The sequence below is a fragment of the Chanodichthys erythropterus genome, chromosome 3, assembly GCF_024489055.1.
Source record: "Chanodichthys erythropterus isolate Z2021 chromosome 3, ASM2448905v1, whole genome shotgun sequence".
In the NCBI taxonomy this organism is placed as follows: Eukaryota; Metazoa; Chordata; class Actinopteri; order Cypriniformes; family Xenocyprididae; genus Chanodichthys; species Chanodichthys erythropterus.
The window spans coordinates 68,784,079-68,799,316 of NC_090223.1; the positions used below are offsets into that span (position 1 = coordinate 68,784,079).

The 15,238-nt window shown below is 40.6% G+C and overlaps 1 protein-coding gene across 1 annotated transcript; it reads left to right on the top strand.

The window, feature by feature from the left end:
• The first annotated feature begins 884 nt into the window (after positions 1–884).
• On the top strand, positions 885–13,661 carry LOC137006922 (gastrula zinc finger protein XlCGF57.1-like). The gene is made up of 3 exons (XM_067368078.1): positions 885–915; positions 1,365–1,521; positions 11,860–13,661. The coding sequence occupies exons 2-3, from the start codon at positions 1,365–1,367 to the stop codon at positions 12,843–12,845; spliced, it is 1,143 nt and encodes a 380-aa protein (XP_067224179.1). The 5' UTR covers positions 885–915; the 3' UTR covers positions 12,846–13,661.
• Positions 13,662–15,238: the final 1,577 nt, after the last annotated feature.

Sequence of the window (15,238 nt, forward strand, 5' to 3'; positions counted from 1 at the left end):
CATGTGGGCAAAATCATGAGGGTGAGCAAATAAAGCTCATTCTTCATTGTTCATTTAAGCAACAGAGCAGAATACCATTAATCTTTAGATACTTAAGTTATGTTTTAACAGCGGGGGGCAAGCACTTTTTCACACAGGGCCATGGGATTTTATTTTCCCTTCATAATAAAAACCTTCATTTAAAAACTGCATGTTTACTTGTGTTATCTTTAATTCGTATTTAAATTAGTTTGATGATCTGAAACAATAAAGTGTGACAAACATGCAAAAAAAATAAAAAATCACTTTTTCACACCACTGTATATATTGACATGGTTTTAAAGCTATTTGATATCCTGTTTGTTGGCCTTAAAACGTCTTAAAAATGCACATATGTACACCAGGGAAATCTAAATTTTCTAGGGGAACATGCCCCCGTACCCCCAAACAAACAACATTTTCTGACCAGGGTAATTATGAAACCCTGTGTATGGCCCGGCTTATATTCTATCTAATGAAATCTGAGGTAAACGTACTATTGTGATCAAAAATCAATGTTGCCAAACGCGATTGAATGTAAAGGTTTGTGTCTCGTTATTCTATTAATAACTATCTAATACTTAAAATCTCAAGGTTAAATCAGAAGATTTTTTGTAAAAATGTTTCTGTAACAGCTGCCAAAAATAGTAAATAGCTCCACTGTAGTTTAAAAAAAAAACATCCCCCCTTCTGTTTTTTCGCAAATATTTTTTTAAACATTGTTTGTACCATATTTGTCACTGTTTTAATTTATTAAAAAAATTATCTGGTAAAATATTTGGATTTCTGTGCACTTCTGTCATTGTAGACAATGCATGACTTTTATTTTGGAGTGACGACATGACGTCATAAGACTGCGCCGTGCTCATGCATCTGCTGTGATTCTGCTGAATAAAGGTTTGTTTTAAGAATTTAAACTGTTTTAATCGACAGAAACAGTTTTAGTAGTTTTACAAGTGATGTGAAATTTTTTTTTTTTTTTTACTATTTAATGTAACATTGTGATTCATTATCTAACTGTAATGAAGGATATTTGTCTGAGTAAAGCTCATTCACTGATGAGAAACGGTAAACCTGCGTATAACCTCCCTATATATCATAAATGAGTTTATCATGAACACGAGTTCAGTCTCAGTGAACTTGAACGACAACAACAAACACTTACAAACTAACTAAACATGTTTTCATCAGTGTAATCATTTAAATATAATCTATAATTAATTAAAATACCAAATGTAGATAATAAATGACTAAATATGAAGTTAATTAATTTGCAGCATTAGTTTTGAGTGTTTGTTTTTGGTCATTGAAGATTTTTAACTCTGTTAATTATTCTCTTCTTACAGATGGCATTTATTAAAGAGGAGACTGAAGACATGAAGATTGAGTTTATTAAAGAGGAAACTGAAGACATGAAGATTGAGTTTAATGAAGAGGAGTCGGAAGAAATAAAGATTGAAGAAACATTCAGTGTGAGTCATGAAGATACTGAGGAACAAACAGGTTGGTTTTATTCTCACAGCTGAACTCAGTCATTTCATCATTATTAAAATGTCCAGCTCTACAGAAATAGAGAATATACAGAATCTTACAGATAATATTACTGAATCCATTCATTCCAGCATAATATCATTCAGGTATAAATTTATTTTTAATTGATCATGAAATGGTTAATTAAGATTTGCACCTGCTGAATGAATTTCCAGTTTCAAATGATTATTAAACAGCAGCACAAACTGTGAAATCAGCAGCTCTTCCGGCGCACTCAGTGTCTGAATTCACTCAGTCGTTTCATTCAAGTGGACTTACTATAGAGCAAGGGTTAGGGTTTGATTTAGGGCTGGTTACTTGTAATTAAAGGGTTAGTTCACCCAAAAATCAAAATTCTGTCATTTATCACTTACCCTCATGCCATTTTACACCCGTAAGACAACATCACTTTCAAATTCAGTGTTTCCATTAAATGTGACCCCAGACCACAAAACCAGTCGCATGGGTATATTTGTAACAATAGCCAACAATACACTGTATGAGTCAAAATGATGCAATATTTAAGGCCTTTGCACACTGAGTCCGAAATTTTCGCATGCGTTTTTTCGTATTCGCATTCCTAAAAATGTCACACACAGAGACCTTGCACACTGAGTCCGATGCATATTAATGAATGCGTTGCGAAAAAAATCGCAAAACAATACAAAATGAACTCTTCAAGCAGCAGTGAGCACGATTAGTTGTCTCCTCTCTTCTTAAAAAGAGAAAAAGAAAGAGGAAATATTGGGTCCTTTCAATCCTGAGATTGCATAGAGAGAAAGGAGAATTCACCTCATCAAGGAGCTGCGGGATTATCCAAGCGTTTCAAATATTACTTTAGTATGTCAGTGGCTCTGTTTGATGCTTTACTACTGGCACAATATGTCTTTATATTCTGTCTCTTTGTATTCCGCACGTTGTTAGTCATTCAGTGCTGCTGTTTTGTGCTTTAGAAGACGTGGATAAACTTGTCAGATGGCATTCTGGATTTTTGCGTTCGCGTACGGTGGCTCTGAATTGTCAAAACGTCTCTCAAAATGCGTGCCACGGATGTGAAAAACGCAGAAAATCGAACCTGATCCAAATATTTTTTTGACTGACGAAAGTTTCGGAGGCAGTGTGCAAACGCGATTGACATAACGTGAGGTTGAATTTATTTTTTAACGTGCTAAAGTTTTGAATGCGAATTTCGGACTCAGTGTGCAATGACCTTAAGTAAATATCATGTTCTATTAAGATATTTTGTCCATTATTTTAGTCCATTGTATTCAAACAAATCATGTATGAGCTCTCTCTCTCTCTCTCTCTCTCTCTCTCTCTCTCTCTCTCTCTCTCTCTCTCGACGCACTGATCATATGTTGTATTTCTGCAGAGACATTTCAGTACATTCAAGGGCGTAGATTTGGTTTCAACATTGGGGGGGTTGAGCGTTGGTATGCTGCCTGTTATTATTTTTTTTAATAAAAAAAAAATCTGCTTTATCTGTAGCGTTGGATAATTTATTTCTTATCTATCTATCTATCTATCTATCTATCTATCTATCTATCTATCATAACTTTATGGAATTTATCTATAACCATTCATCAAATTCTAACATAACGGAGTGATTCTAAAAAGAATGAAATTATGTTAAATATTGAAACCGCCAGTAGGTGGCAGTGATTCGACGTTTTAATGAGTGAGCTACTTAAATCGTTCATTCAGCCAATTCGTTCAAAAGTCAGATTAATTAAGGAAGAAAACAAACACCGATGTGAATACTTTTGTCACTGATAACTATTGAAAAATGAAGTAACAAAACAGACGGCTATTTTGGTACTGGTTACAGTTACACTGATAGTTATGGCTAAATTGCAATGGATTAGACAGATCAAATATATGTGGAGTGTACTTAGCTATTACAATGTTTTCATACCTCCTTCTCAGTACATGCTTTATTCTTTTTAACTTCCCTCTTTGAACAGAAGTTTAATATAGTTGGCTGGGCAATGGTTCTCTTCATTTTTTGGTGCTACCCGTGCTCTCCATTCAAACATTAGAGCTCCACTCGCGTTGTTTTGGTGAAAATGCGATGTGCATTGGTTGGGCATTACCAATCAGTTCAATGGAAGGGGGGTACTTTTTTGATAATTTATTATGACAAACTTATATTCAATTAGAAACAAAATTATTGTTACAAAATAAATGAATTATACATATGTTAGTATAGATCTACTGTGATTTTCATGTTGAAATATTGGGGGGGTTGTAACTGATGGATTTGAATATTGGGGGGGTTACCTCCCCCAATCCCCCCCACAAATTACGCCCCTGAGTACATCCACATTGTTTTCACATACAGGATAATGTTTGGATTTGTCCTGTAAATGTTTCTGTGTACTTCAGTATATATGCAGGTCAAGGTTGGTTTAGGGTTTTTTGCCTTCTTCATGTGGCCCTGTTCAGAATCGTAACACTACAGTATCTCTTTACTGTTGCCACACTGTACACTGTGGATTCTCAAACATTTTTTGCTGTGTTGTTTTGTGGGGGTGCTTTAGTGTATATAAATGTATGGATTATTTAGACTCATAGCATTTGGTTATTTGGTGTTCTTTTGGAGTCTGCAAGTGTCCTCTTGCAGACCTAAATTTACCTTGATAAAAGCTGAAAAATACAGTTTTTTGAGAATCACACTTCAATCTGATGTATGCTTAATTTCCTGATAAGTGTGAGATTAACTGTGATTAATTGCCATTAAAATTTAATCTATTGACAGCCCTAATTTTGATGTTAAATCCACTATTATAAATAATGGTTCTAAACACAGTATTTAGTTCAATTACATCAGAAGTAACTGTAATTAAATTACAGAAAAAATAGGAGTAATGGATAACTTGACATGGTTTAGGGTAAGATTATTGCCCTATCTTTTGGAAAATGCAGTTTTAAATGTAAAAAAAAAATCACTTTTACCAGTAAATGCTCTACTATTTGCTATTTGACTGACTGAAAGACATTTTCACAAGTATTGTTCAGTTGGATTTATATCTAAATATTATGAAATCACAATTATAACAATAAAAGCTACTCTTTGTCAAAGTTTAATACAGTGGGTACGGAAAGTATTCAGACCCGCTTAAATTTTTCACTCTTTGTTATATTGCAGCCATTTGCTAAAATCATTTAAGTTCATTTTTTTCCTCATTAATGTACACACAGCACCCCATATTGACAGAAAAACACGGAATTGTTGACATTTTTGCAGATTTTAAAAAAAAGAAAAACGTCTCGGTTACGTATGTAACCCTCGTTCCCTGAAGGAGGGAATGGAGACGTATGTCAGTAGTGACCGACGAATTGGGATATCGCTAGAGAGCCCCTATCAGCTTCTAGAGAACTAAAACAAGCCAATGAACATTGGCGTGCGATATTTGCATAATGCGCACCGCCCACATCCAGGGGATATAAATAGGAAGCAGATACAACCGCACTCTGTTTTTCGCTGAGGAGACATATGGTGTCCACACTGCAGCGAGGGTACAGAAGCTGTGGTGACGGGACGTACGTCTCCATTCTCTCCTTCAGGGAACGAGGGTTACATACGTAACCGAGACGTTCCCTTTCAGTCGGTCACGTTCAACGTATGTCAGTAGTGACCGATGAATTGGGATCCCAACTAAAACGCCACAGTTACAAAACCCCTTCCAGTGCCCGGCCACCCGTCGCACCCATGGGACGGTGAAGGGGGCGAGCTAACGCTGAGAGAGTCTATTGCTGTTCCGATCTACCCACCAAGTAAACTAGACTACACTGGGGAAGTGAACCCGTAGGGGACGCTGCGGAGGCCACTACCTACCCAGTGGGGAAGGAATTTACATGGAAAACACATATGGACTGGCCCGTGGGGCAGCACACATATGGAGTCCCTGGGATGGCTCCACCTGAGTAGGGAGAGACTCATCTGACAGGTGACAACAGAACTGGCTCTGCTAAGGGAAGACACGGGCTCACCTTAGGGAGTTAGACCGTGGAAAATACACATATGGGACCGCTCACGTAGAGGAGTCACAACATATGGAACTCAGCCATAAGACAACATCAGCGACGGATGTTGGCCTGGTATCAGACACTCCGCAATGTCCGAGCCGAAGGGGGAGGCGGAGGAACTCGACAGGGTTCGCCAAGCTGGGAACACTACTGGAGTCAAAGGATGCACGTATCCGGCCCAGGGGGCGGGAATGGCATTGCAAGCCGACACTTAGAGCGGGTTCAACGCGTCTACTGGCTAGTTGAAGCGAGTACAGAGGAAGAAACCGGCTCTACACGTAAGCTATAAAACCTAGCAAACGTGTTAGGTGTCGCCCAGCCCACAGCTCTACAGATATCTGCTAGCGAGGTGCCTTGAGCCAATGCCCAGGAAGAGGCCACTGCTCTCATGTAGTGAGCTCTCAACCCGAACGGGCACGGCACACCCTGGGAATCGTATGCCAGGGCAATGGCATCCAATATCCAGTGGGCCATCCTGTGCTTGGAGACAGCCTTCCCTTTCTGCTGGCCTCTGTAACAGACAAAGAGCTGATCTGAGGTCCTGAAGTTTTGAGTTCTATCCATGTAAACGCGCAGAGCACGAACTGGACAGAGCGAAGCTAGGGCTGGGTCTGCCTCCTCCAAAGGCAGCACTTGCAGGTTCACTACCTGATCTCTGAAAGGAACCTTGGGCACATATCCAGATCAGGGTCTCAGGATCACGTGAGAATCCCCAGGCCCGAATTACAGGCACGATTCGTTGACCGAAAATGCGTGCAGGTCCCCTACCCTCTAGAGCGAGGCCAATGCAACCGGGAGGATGGTCTTCAGCGACAGTTCTTTTAACTCAACTGATTTCAAAGGCTCGAAGGGATGGCGCCGAAGAGATATAAGAACTAAGGTGAGATCCCAAGAGGGTATGGAGGAAGGGCGAGGAGGATTCAGTCTCCTTGCTCCCCTCAGGAACCTGACGATCAGATCGTGCCTTCCCAGGGACTTCCCATCGACTGCATCGTGATGTGTGGCAATGGCAGCAACATACACCTTTAGGGTGGAGGGAGACAGCCTTCGCTCCAACCCCTCTTGCAGGAAGGAGAGCACGGATCTGACCGAGCAAGATCAGGGGTTCTCTCGGTGAGAAGAACACCATTCAACGAATAGGTTCCACTTCAACGCATAGAGGTTCCTAGTAGAAGGAGCTCTAGTGGAAGTGATAGTGTCTACAACCGCTTGCGGGAGATCACTCAGAACCTCCGCATCCCGTCCAGGGACCACACGTGGAGGTTCCACAGGTCGGGATGCGGGTGCCAAAGGGTGCCCCCTCTCTGAGTCAGAAGATCCTTCCTCAGAGGAATGGGCCAAGGAGGGACTGTCGCGAGGAGCATGAGGTCCGAAAACCAAGTCCGGGTGGGCCAATACGGGGCCACCACCAAGACCTGCTCCTCGTCCTCCCTGACTTTGCACAGAAGCCGTGCAAGAAGGCTCACTTGGGGAAATGCATATTTGCGAAGGCCCCGGGGCCAGCTGTGTGCCAGAGCATCCGTGCCCAGGGTACCTGCGGTCAGGGAATAAAACCACTGTCAATGGGCATTTTCCTGGGAGGCGAACAGATCTATCTGTTCCCCAGGTGGATGGAGTCTCCATTCACCCGCACGTGGAGGCTGCCGTGAGAGCTCGTCGGCTGCACAGTTGAGCACACCTGGGACATGAATGGCACGAAGCGACCTCAGATGCTTGTGACTCCATAACGAGATGGCGGGCGAGTTGCGACATGCGACGGGAGCGTAGACCACCATGCTGTCTGATCGGACTAGAACGTGCTTGCCTGTCAGCAGCTCCTTGAAGCGGCCCAGCGCAAGACGAACTTCCAGCAACTCGAGGCAATTGATATGCCAATGCAGCTGTGGTCCCATCCACAGTCCCGAAGCTGCATGCCCGTTGTAGGTGGCACCCCACCCCAAGGCAGAGGCATCTGTGTGAACCACAGCATGCCTGGACACCTGTTTGAGGAAAACACCAGCCAGCAGGAACAAGGGGTCTGACCATTGGGTGAGAGTGCGGCGGCAATTCTGTGTCACAGGGACACGGAATGTGCCGCGCCGCCACGCCCATCTCGGGACCTGGTCGTGGAGCCAGTGTTGAAGCAGTCTCATATGAAGCAATCCGAGTGGCTTAACTGCGGCTGCGGATGCCATATGCCCCAGGAGCCTCTGAAAAACTTTCAGAGGGACCGCTGTCCTGCGCTTGAGCGAACTCAGGCAGTTCAACACTGACTGGAAGCTATACGGTGTCCGCCAAGCCCTAGTCACCTCATCGTGCGCCTCCGGGAAGAAAGGCATCAGGGCGGGTCGCTGAGGACCAGCGCGACCCGTCCCAAGGTACCAATCATCAAGCCGAGAAGGACCAGGACACGGCGGAGGATTCCACGCGAGCCCGACCTTCTCGGCCGCCCGGGAAAGCACAGCCGTCAACTCAGGATCCGACTCAACAAAGGCTGAAGCCCCGTGGGGCAGCAGCGCAGCCGAGTCGTCCTCTCCCGAGGACTCCTGCTCACCTTCCGATGCCGTGATCGACATCTGATCCTCCGCAGGTGCACCAAAGGACAGCACCGGTCGCTCCGAAGAAGGCCCGGCACGGTGGTAACACCATGGGCTGCGGTGCTGAAGAGGCGGCCGGGGCCCGCGGAGCAGCGCTCGGCGGGGAAGCCCAAACCGTGATCCTCAAGTCACCCTGCCTACACACCGGCGGACCGTCATTCCGACCGGAGCCAGAAAAAACGGCCGCACGGGGTATAGGGGAGGAGACCCCCGCTCCCTGAGAACCAAGGAACGAAAGTCTTGACCTCAGCCCCACAATGTGAACATGATCCATTTACAAATGCTGTTTCAGCGTGCTGAACGCCCAAACACGTGATGCAACAATTGTGCCCATCAGCAGGGACCAGGGAACGACTACATCCAGTAGCGCACAGACGAAATGACATCTTAGATGTTTTTATTAGGCTAACATTATAATATAATATAATATAATATAATATAATATAATATAATATGTAAGTATTTAAACTGATATACAGTATTATATCAGTTTAAATGCTTCCATTTGTTTTAATATATTATATAGTGAAAACAAACTAAAGAACTAAAACGGATCTGATAGCTAAATATTTTTAGTGAACGTTAACCTTTTATAGTTATCTAAACATCCCTGAAACCCACACCACCACACACAAAAATCTATTTAAACTGAGGTATATCACTGATGTATTTTGAGTTTGCAAACTATACCTGTGATGGGTGTGTGATTGTAAATGTCTCAGAGTTTTGTTAGCATTCTGTGCTCATCATCCGTTATTTCCACCACTTTTCATTAAAACATGACGTTTTATTTCACATTTCTTTTCGTTTCGCATTGCCTCCCGTATTGATGTATTTAGTCCGCAAACATGACAGTATTCTTAGCGCGACTGATTTGGCTCAGGGCCAGCCAGCTCACACGCGCTCAATCGTTCTCTTTCTATGGAACCTGAAAACCGCATTCACCGGTTCCAACTCTATAGCGACAATAACTCTATAGCGGTTGTCCAGAGCACTGCAATTATTTCTCATTTTAACTATTACAATCATTTTCTGTTCTCTGCGCAGCAATTATTTTTTCTGCTATATTTTCTTCTACTAAATATTGAGCAAAGGGTCTGAATACTTAGGACCAATGTTCCCTCTAAGCTGCATGCGTGTATTTAGTAGAAGCACCCTTTTGAGCCATGAGTCTTTTTGGGGAAAAATGCAACAAGTTTTTCACACCTGGATTTGGGGATCCTCTGCCATTCCTCCTTGCAGATCCTCTCCAGTTCTGTCAGGTTGGATGGTAAACGTTGGTGGACAGCCATTTTTAGGTCTCTCCAGAGATGCTCAATTGGGTTTAAGTCAGGGCTCTGGCTGGGCCATTCAAGAACAGTCACGGAGTTGGTTGTGAAGCCACTCCTTCGTTATTTTGGCTGTGTGCTTAGGGTCATTGTCTTGTTGGAAGGTAAACCTTCGGCCCAGTCTGAGGTCCTGAGCACTCTGGAGAAGGTTTTCATCCAGGATATCCCTGTACTTGGCTGCATTCATCTTTCCCTCGATTGCAACCAGTCGTCCTGCCTTGCAGCTGAAAAACACCCCCACAGCATGATGCTGCCACCACCGTGCTTCACTGTTGGGACTGTATTGGACAGGTGATGAGCAGTGCCTGGTTTTCTCCACACATACCGCTTAGAATTAAGGCCAAAAAGTTCTATCTTGGTCTCATCAGACCAGAGAATCTTATTTCACAACATCTTGGAGTCCTTCAGGCGGGCTTTCATGTGTCTTTCACTGAGGAGAGGCTTCCGTCGGGCCACTCTGCCATAAAGCCCTGACTGATGGAGGGCTGCAGTTATGGTTGACTTTCTACAACTTTCTCCCATTTGATGGTTACAGATATGTTTATTTCTGTCTTCATGGCATAAATGTTTTACAGTTCTTTACTACTTCTCTAGATATTAGCCATTATTTTTATGAAGAAATAAAATAAAGTTAGAATGAGAAACTAAATTAACTGATTAACTAAATTAACTAAACTGAATTAGCGTCATTTGCTCTAAAATAGATGGATATAAATGATTAATGCAATTAGTTTAAGGGTGAAATACAAAAGAGGTTAATATAGCAACAAAAAAAATTGGGTTTTCTATTTAAATTTGCTTACGTACATTTAATTTGATGCGGATACTAAAATTTCTGGTCTCTATAAAAACAAACACAGTAACTGATATTTTTGATTTGGGCAGATCAGCTCCTCCAACCAATCTGTGGTTCAGTCAGTGAAGCTCCGCCCACTACAGGGAACGACCAGTGAAGCTCCACCCACAGCACTCACATCATCAGTGATTTGCAGTTAATTTGCAGTTAAACTATGAAATGATACATAATGTTCTTTTCTAACAAGCTCAGTAAAGGGAATTTTGAGAAACTTCATACTGATTTTGAACATCAGATCAAACTAAATATTTACATATTTTATATTTGTTTCATATCTGCTTCAAAATTTCCAGGAGTGTTACCAGAATTTAAGCATTTTCAATACAGTTTTCAACATTGCTAATTTTAGGAATAAACTGTAAACATCAAAATGTATGAAGTAAATGAACTTTCCAGAATGGCTGACAGGGTTGTGAGTGTAACTTGAGCAAAATCTCTTCTTACAGTAACTTTGGTAACAGGGTTGATGAATGCAGTCATTCATGTGTGTAAAAACTGAGACAATGGATTGAGATTGTTTTCTTGTCCTCACATGATGCTGTTGAAAGAGCCCAGATGATGTCACTTCCTGTGTGTTTTTGAAAGGAGGAAAATCATGTCAGAAGTAACAGGGTTGAGTGAATCATGTAGGACACTGATAATAACACATTTAAAGATTCAGTCAGTCTAAACTTTGAGCATGAGAACTTTCTACAGACACGGCAACGGTCGAGATATGATGTGATATATTTTTGAAAACACAAATAACAAATAATAATCACTCAAATTTTAAAATATACAATCTACTCCACTTTACTGCACACTTCACTTGATCTTGTGTTTCTGGTGTCCCACATTCACATGTGTATGAAAGGAAGTCAGTGGAAGGAGAAATTTGCTGTGAACGGCCCTTAATAATTACACAGTTTTTAGGAAAATGAATTAAATATCAACCTAAAAGTTGATGTCAAAATATAGCTGTTAATATCACATTAGATAATTTTGTCATTGATCAAATATATTACTCAAAATATTTCTGAGCAATGTTTTCTTTATTTTCTTGATATCATTTATAAATGATTAAGAATTATTTAAGGGAAGGTGGCAGAGCAGCTATTTGGGAAATTCTGTAGCCAGAAGACGTCCATTCAGTGCTGATTGTCTTAATTAAAATCAGTAAATCTTGATGTAAAAACATTAGCTGCTCGTTTAATCTGACTCCAACTTCAAAAGTAAAATTGAGACTAAATTCAAAAATTAAGTGAACTTCACAGGAGCGCTGAAAAGACGTACGCACATTATACCTTCACCAGACCACTGGATTCTGTCGTTGGAACGACAGCTGGTCCTTTATGATTGGAAGATTAATGTTAAAGTTTCAGGGACATATGCAACTAATTTATGCAAATGCATCAAAATGATCGTAATGTTTTGTAGCAGTTGTCTATCACAACAAGTCTCAATTTTATGACCTTTAACTTAATATTTCTCTCTTTATTTTGATTTACTGAAAATGAAATTACTTTTTACTCTTTCATTTCAGAGCTGATAGAAGTGAAGGAGGAGAGTGAAGAACTGAGTGAACTGGAGGAGAAACATCATGACAAACCTGGAGAAAAACCTTTGAGTCGCTCAAAGACTAAAAATACTTTTTTAAAGAAAGGAAGAGCCAAGAAATCTTTCACCTGTACTCAGTGTGAAAAGAGTTTCACTACCAAACATAGTTTTGAACGTCACATGAGGATCCAAACTGGAGAGAAGCCGTTCACATGTGATCAGTGTGGAAAGAGTTTCTCAACCAAACAACATCTTGAGCGTCACATGAGAGTTCACACAGGAGAGAAGCCGTTCACATGTGATCAGTGTGGAAAGAGTTTCTCAAATAAACAACATCTTGAGCTTCACATGAGAGTTCATACAGGAGAGAAGTCATTCACATGTGATCAATGTGGGAAGAGTTTCACACAAAGAGGAAATCTTAAGAGTCATATGAGAGTTCACACTGGAGAGAAGCCACACACATGTGATCAATGTGACAAAACATTTCTCTGGGGATCAAACCTGAAGAGACACCAGCAAGTTCATACAAAGGAGAAGCCACATTCATGTTCTGTGTGTGGAAAGAGTTTTTCACTGCTGTGTAGTTTACAAAGACATGAGAAAATACACACTGGTGTGAGAGAGTATGTGTGCTTTGAGTGTGAGAAGACTTTTACTACAGTAAACCATTTAAAACAGCACCAGAGAATTCACACTGGAGAAAAACCTTACAAGTGTTCACAGTGTGACAATAGATTCAGTCTGTCGTCACATCTGAAAACACATGAGAGGATTCACACTGGAGAAAAACCTTACAAATGTTCATACTGTGACAAGAGATTCAGTCGGTCAACAGATCTGAAAACACACAAGATGATCCACACTGGAGAAAAACCTTACAAGTGTTCACACTGTGACGAGATTCAGTCAGTCAGGAACACTGAAAAGACACAAGAGGATCCACAGCAGAGAGAAGCCGCACACGTGTGATTAGTGTGGAAAGAGTTTCTCTTTTAAAAGTCACCTGAAGATACACATGAAGATCCACGCAGTGAAGAAACCACATCACCACAGTCTGAAATGAAGTTCATTTTTATGTGCTGAACAAAAAAATCTCTTCTGTGTAAGTTAGCCACAGCCAAATCTCTCCTCTCCAGCTATAGTTGGCACCATGGGCGACAAGTTTTATTTATTTATTTATTGCAGTTACAAAATGTCTTTTTGTACCTGCATCAGCAAATTATTCACAAAATAATTCACAAACAAGTTTAGCCCTTTAACGACCCAGTGGTCCGCTGGCGGGACGATAGAGTTTTATAAGGTTAAACAAGTTGTTTTTTTAAATGAGGTGTATGCAATCTAACTAATCGTTTATTATGCTCGCAGTGCATCAGTTAAATGAATTGCAATATTAATTTAATAATAAAAGTGGCATAATAATAACAATAATTTAACAGCCCTGTGTGCCCATCTGCTATACGCCACTGTGAAGGGATAAACGTCGTTCAGGCACGGCATCAAAGCGATTACCTGTTTAATCCAAATCCACATGCGTGGACTGTTCAATAGTCAGTACTGCAATGTCTGAGTCTCTCCAGTCACATGATGTTTCTCATGTGTTTTCAGTCGGCGCTACTACAAAGAAACGTTTACTAGACTGTGGACTAGCTTTGCTCTCTGAGGAGTGGCAGCCTGCAGCTGAATTTTTGTGATCACTGAAGCCCTGGGTATACTTCGGCTGTCCTCGTTTGTGAATTTGACGTTCGTAATTTTCATCATGTGGCAGGCTCGTGGCCAGCCGCACACCCCGTCCGCGTGCAGCCCAAATTTCGTGACCGCGCAGATGGTGCACATGCAACAGTGTAAATGTAAATGTACCTTTTGCTTAGATTTTTAGAATGGCTGTTATTGATCATTAAAACTGACATTTAACAAAATGAAACAGAGTTGTGTTTTATGATTGCAAACTATATGCACATATTGCCTGAACCACATATGTTTAATATTTTTAAAATGTAAATGAAAAGTGGAAGATTTATAGTTCTGTTTATATTTTCTGGTGTTTTCTAGTTTGTTTGGTTGTAAATATACATGCAGTGAAGATAATCATTGACTGCGTTGCCTGAACAACATGCATGGGTATTAATATGTTCATTTTATTGTTGCCTAAAATATACATACAGAGATAACTGGAGTGGCCAGAATATCAAATGTCAAGTGTCCCCAACTAAGCAAGCCAAAGGCGACAGCGGCAAGGAACTCCAACAGGTGACAAACAGGTGGCAAACGTGTTAAAATTGAGAAAAATCCTTGGGAGAAACCAGGCTTAGTCAGGGGGCCAGTTCTCCTCTGGCGAACAGTGCTTTGTTACGATTCAGGTAACTATCATAAGTCCGATAGGATTGCAACATTTAAAGTATTTAATCCAGTTCCATCCAGTTGAGGATCGTATTCATCACACCGGTAGGGACGGTCTGTTGAGGAACTGTGCTACTGGCTGTCGTGTCGATGAGGCCTTCACAATGGATGATCTGGGTCATTCCTGTTATGCAGTGACTTTTACTGTCTCGATTTATTTACTCATAATATTTATAAAATAAGTCACATATTTTTAAGAAATGGCTTAAATTGTATATTTAGGTCTTCTTTATCACTTAAACAGAGATAATAGATTTTTTAAAAACTATTTTGTATTTTACACACCTTTTTATTGATGTATGCATTCAATTTTATCATGTCCTCAGTGCAAAGTAATCAAATTTCACAAGAAATATAAACCATGAAATGATAAAAACCTCAAAATATTTTTAAAATATGTTATAGACTAGGCTAAACTTCCTCTAATCATACATATAAATCATGTGAAAATATATTTTTTCCAATAATTTTCCTCAATTACCGTGTCCCTGAAGTCATCTTCCACCCTGTTAGTATGTACTTTCTCGTCTTCCAAAACTGACTGCAGTAACTTTTTTTTTGTTTTTGAAATGTTATCCTACTTGTCCTACCCTTAAAGTTCCACCCTGTTAGGCTACATTATTTAGAATTTTTGTCCTATCAAAAAATGTAAAAACAAATCTGTCATAGTTATAAAAGTTCTGTTTATCTGTACAAGGTTAGCTAGCTAAATGCTGATCACTCAAAGAGCTATGGCTAACTTAGCTCAAAATTTTGTGAAACTAACAGGGTGGAAATTCTAATAAAATAAATAGTATTATATATATCAAATTCTATACATATGTATATATTATACAAATGATTAATTTCTTAAAATTTTAACATTCAAATTGTAATAATAATATAAAGATACTGAATAATGAAAATAAACTGCACAGTTCTTTATTAAGAACCTTATAAAAGTGGGCTCTATTCAGCACCAAAAA

Coding starts and splice junctions, on each gene's coding strand:
- LOC137006922 (XM_067368078.1), top strand. CDS start 1,365: ATGGCATTTATTAAAGAGGAGACTGAAGACATGAAGATTGAGTTTATT. Junction 1,522..11,859: donor AGATACTGAGGAACAAACAG/GTTGGTTTTATT, acceptor CTTTCATTTCAG/AGCTGATAGAAGTGAAGGAG.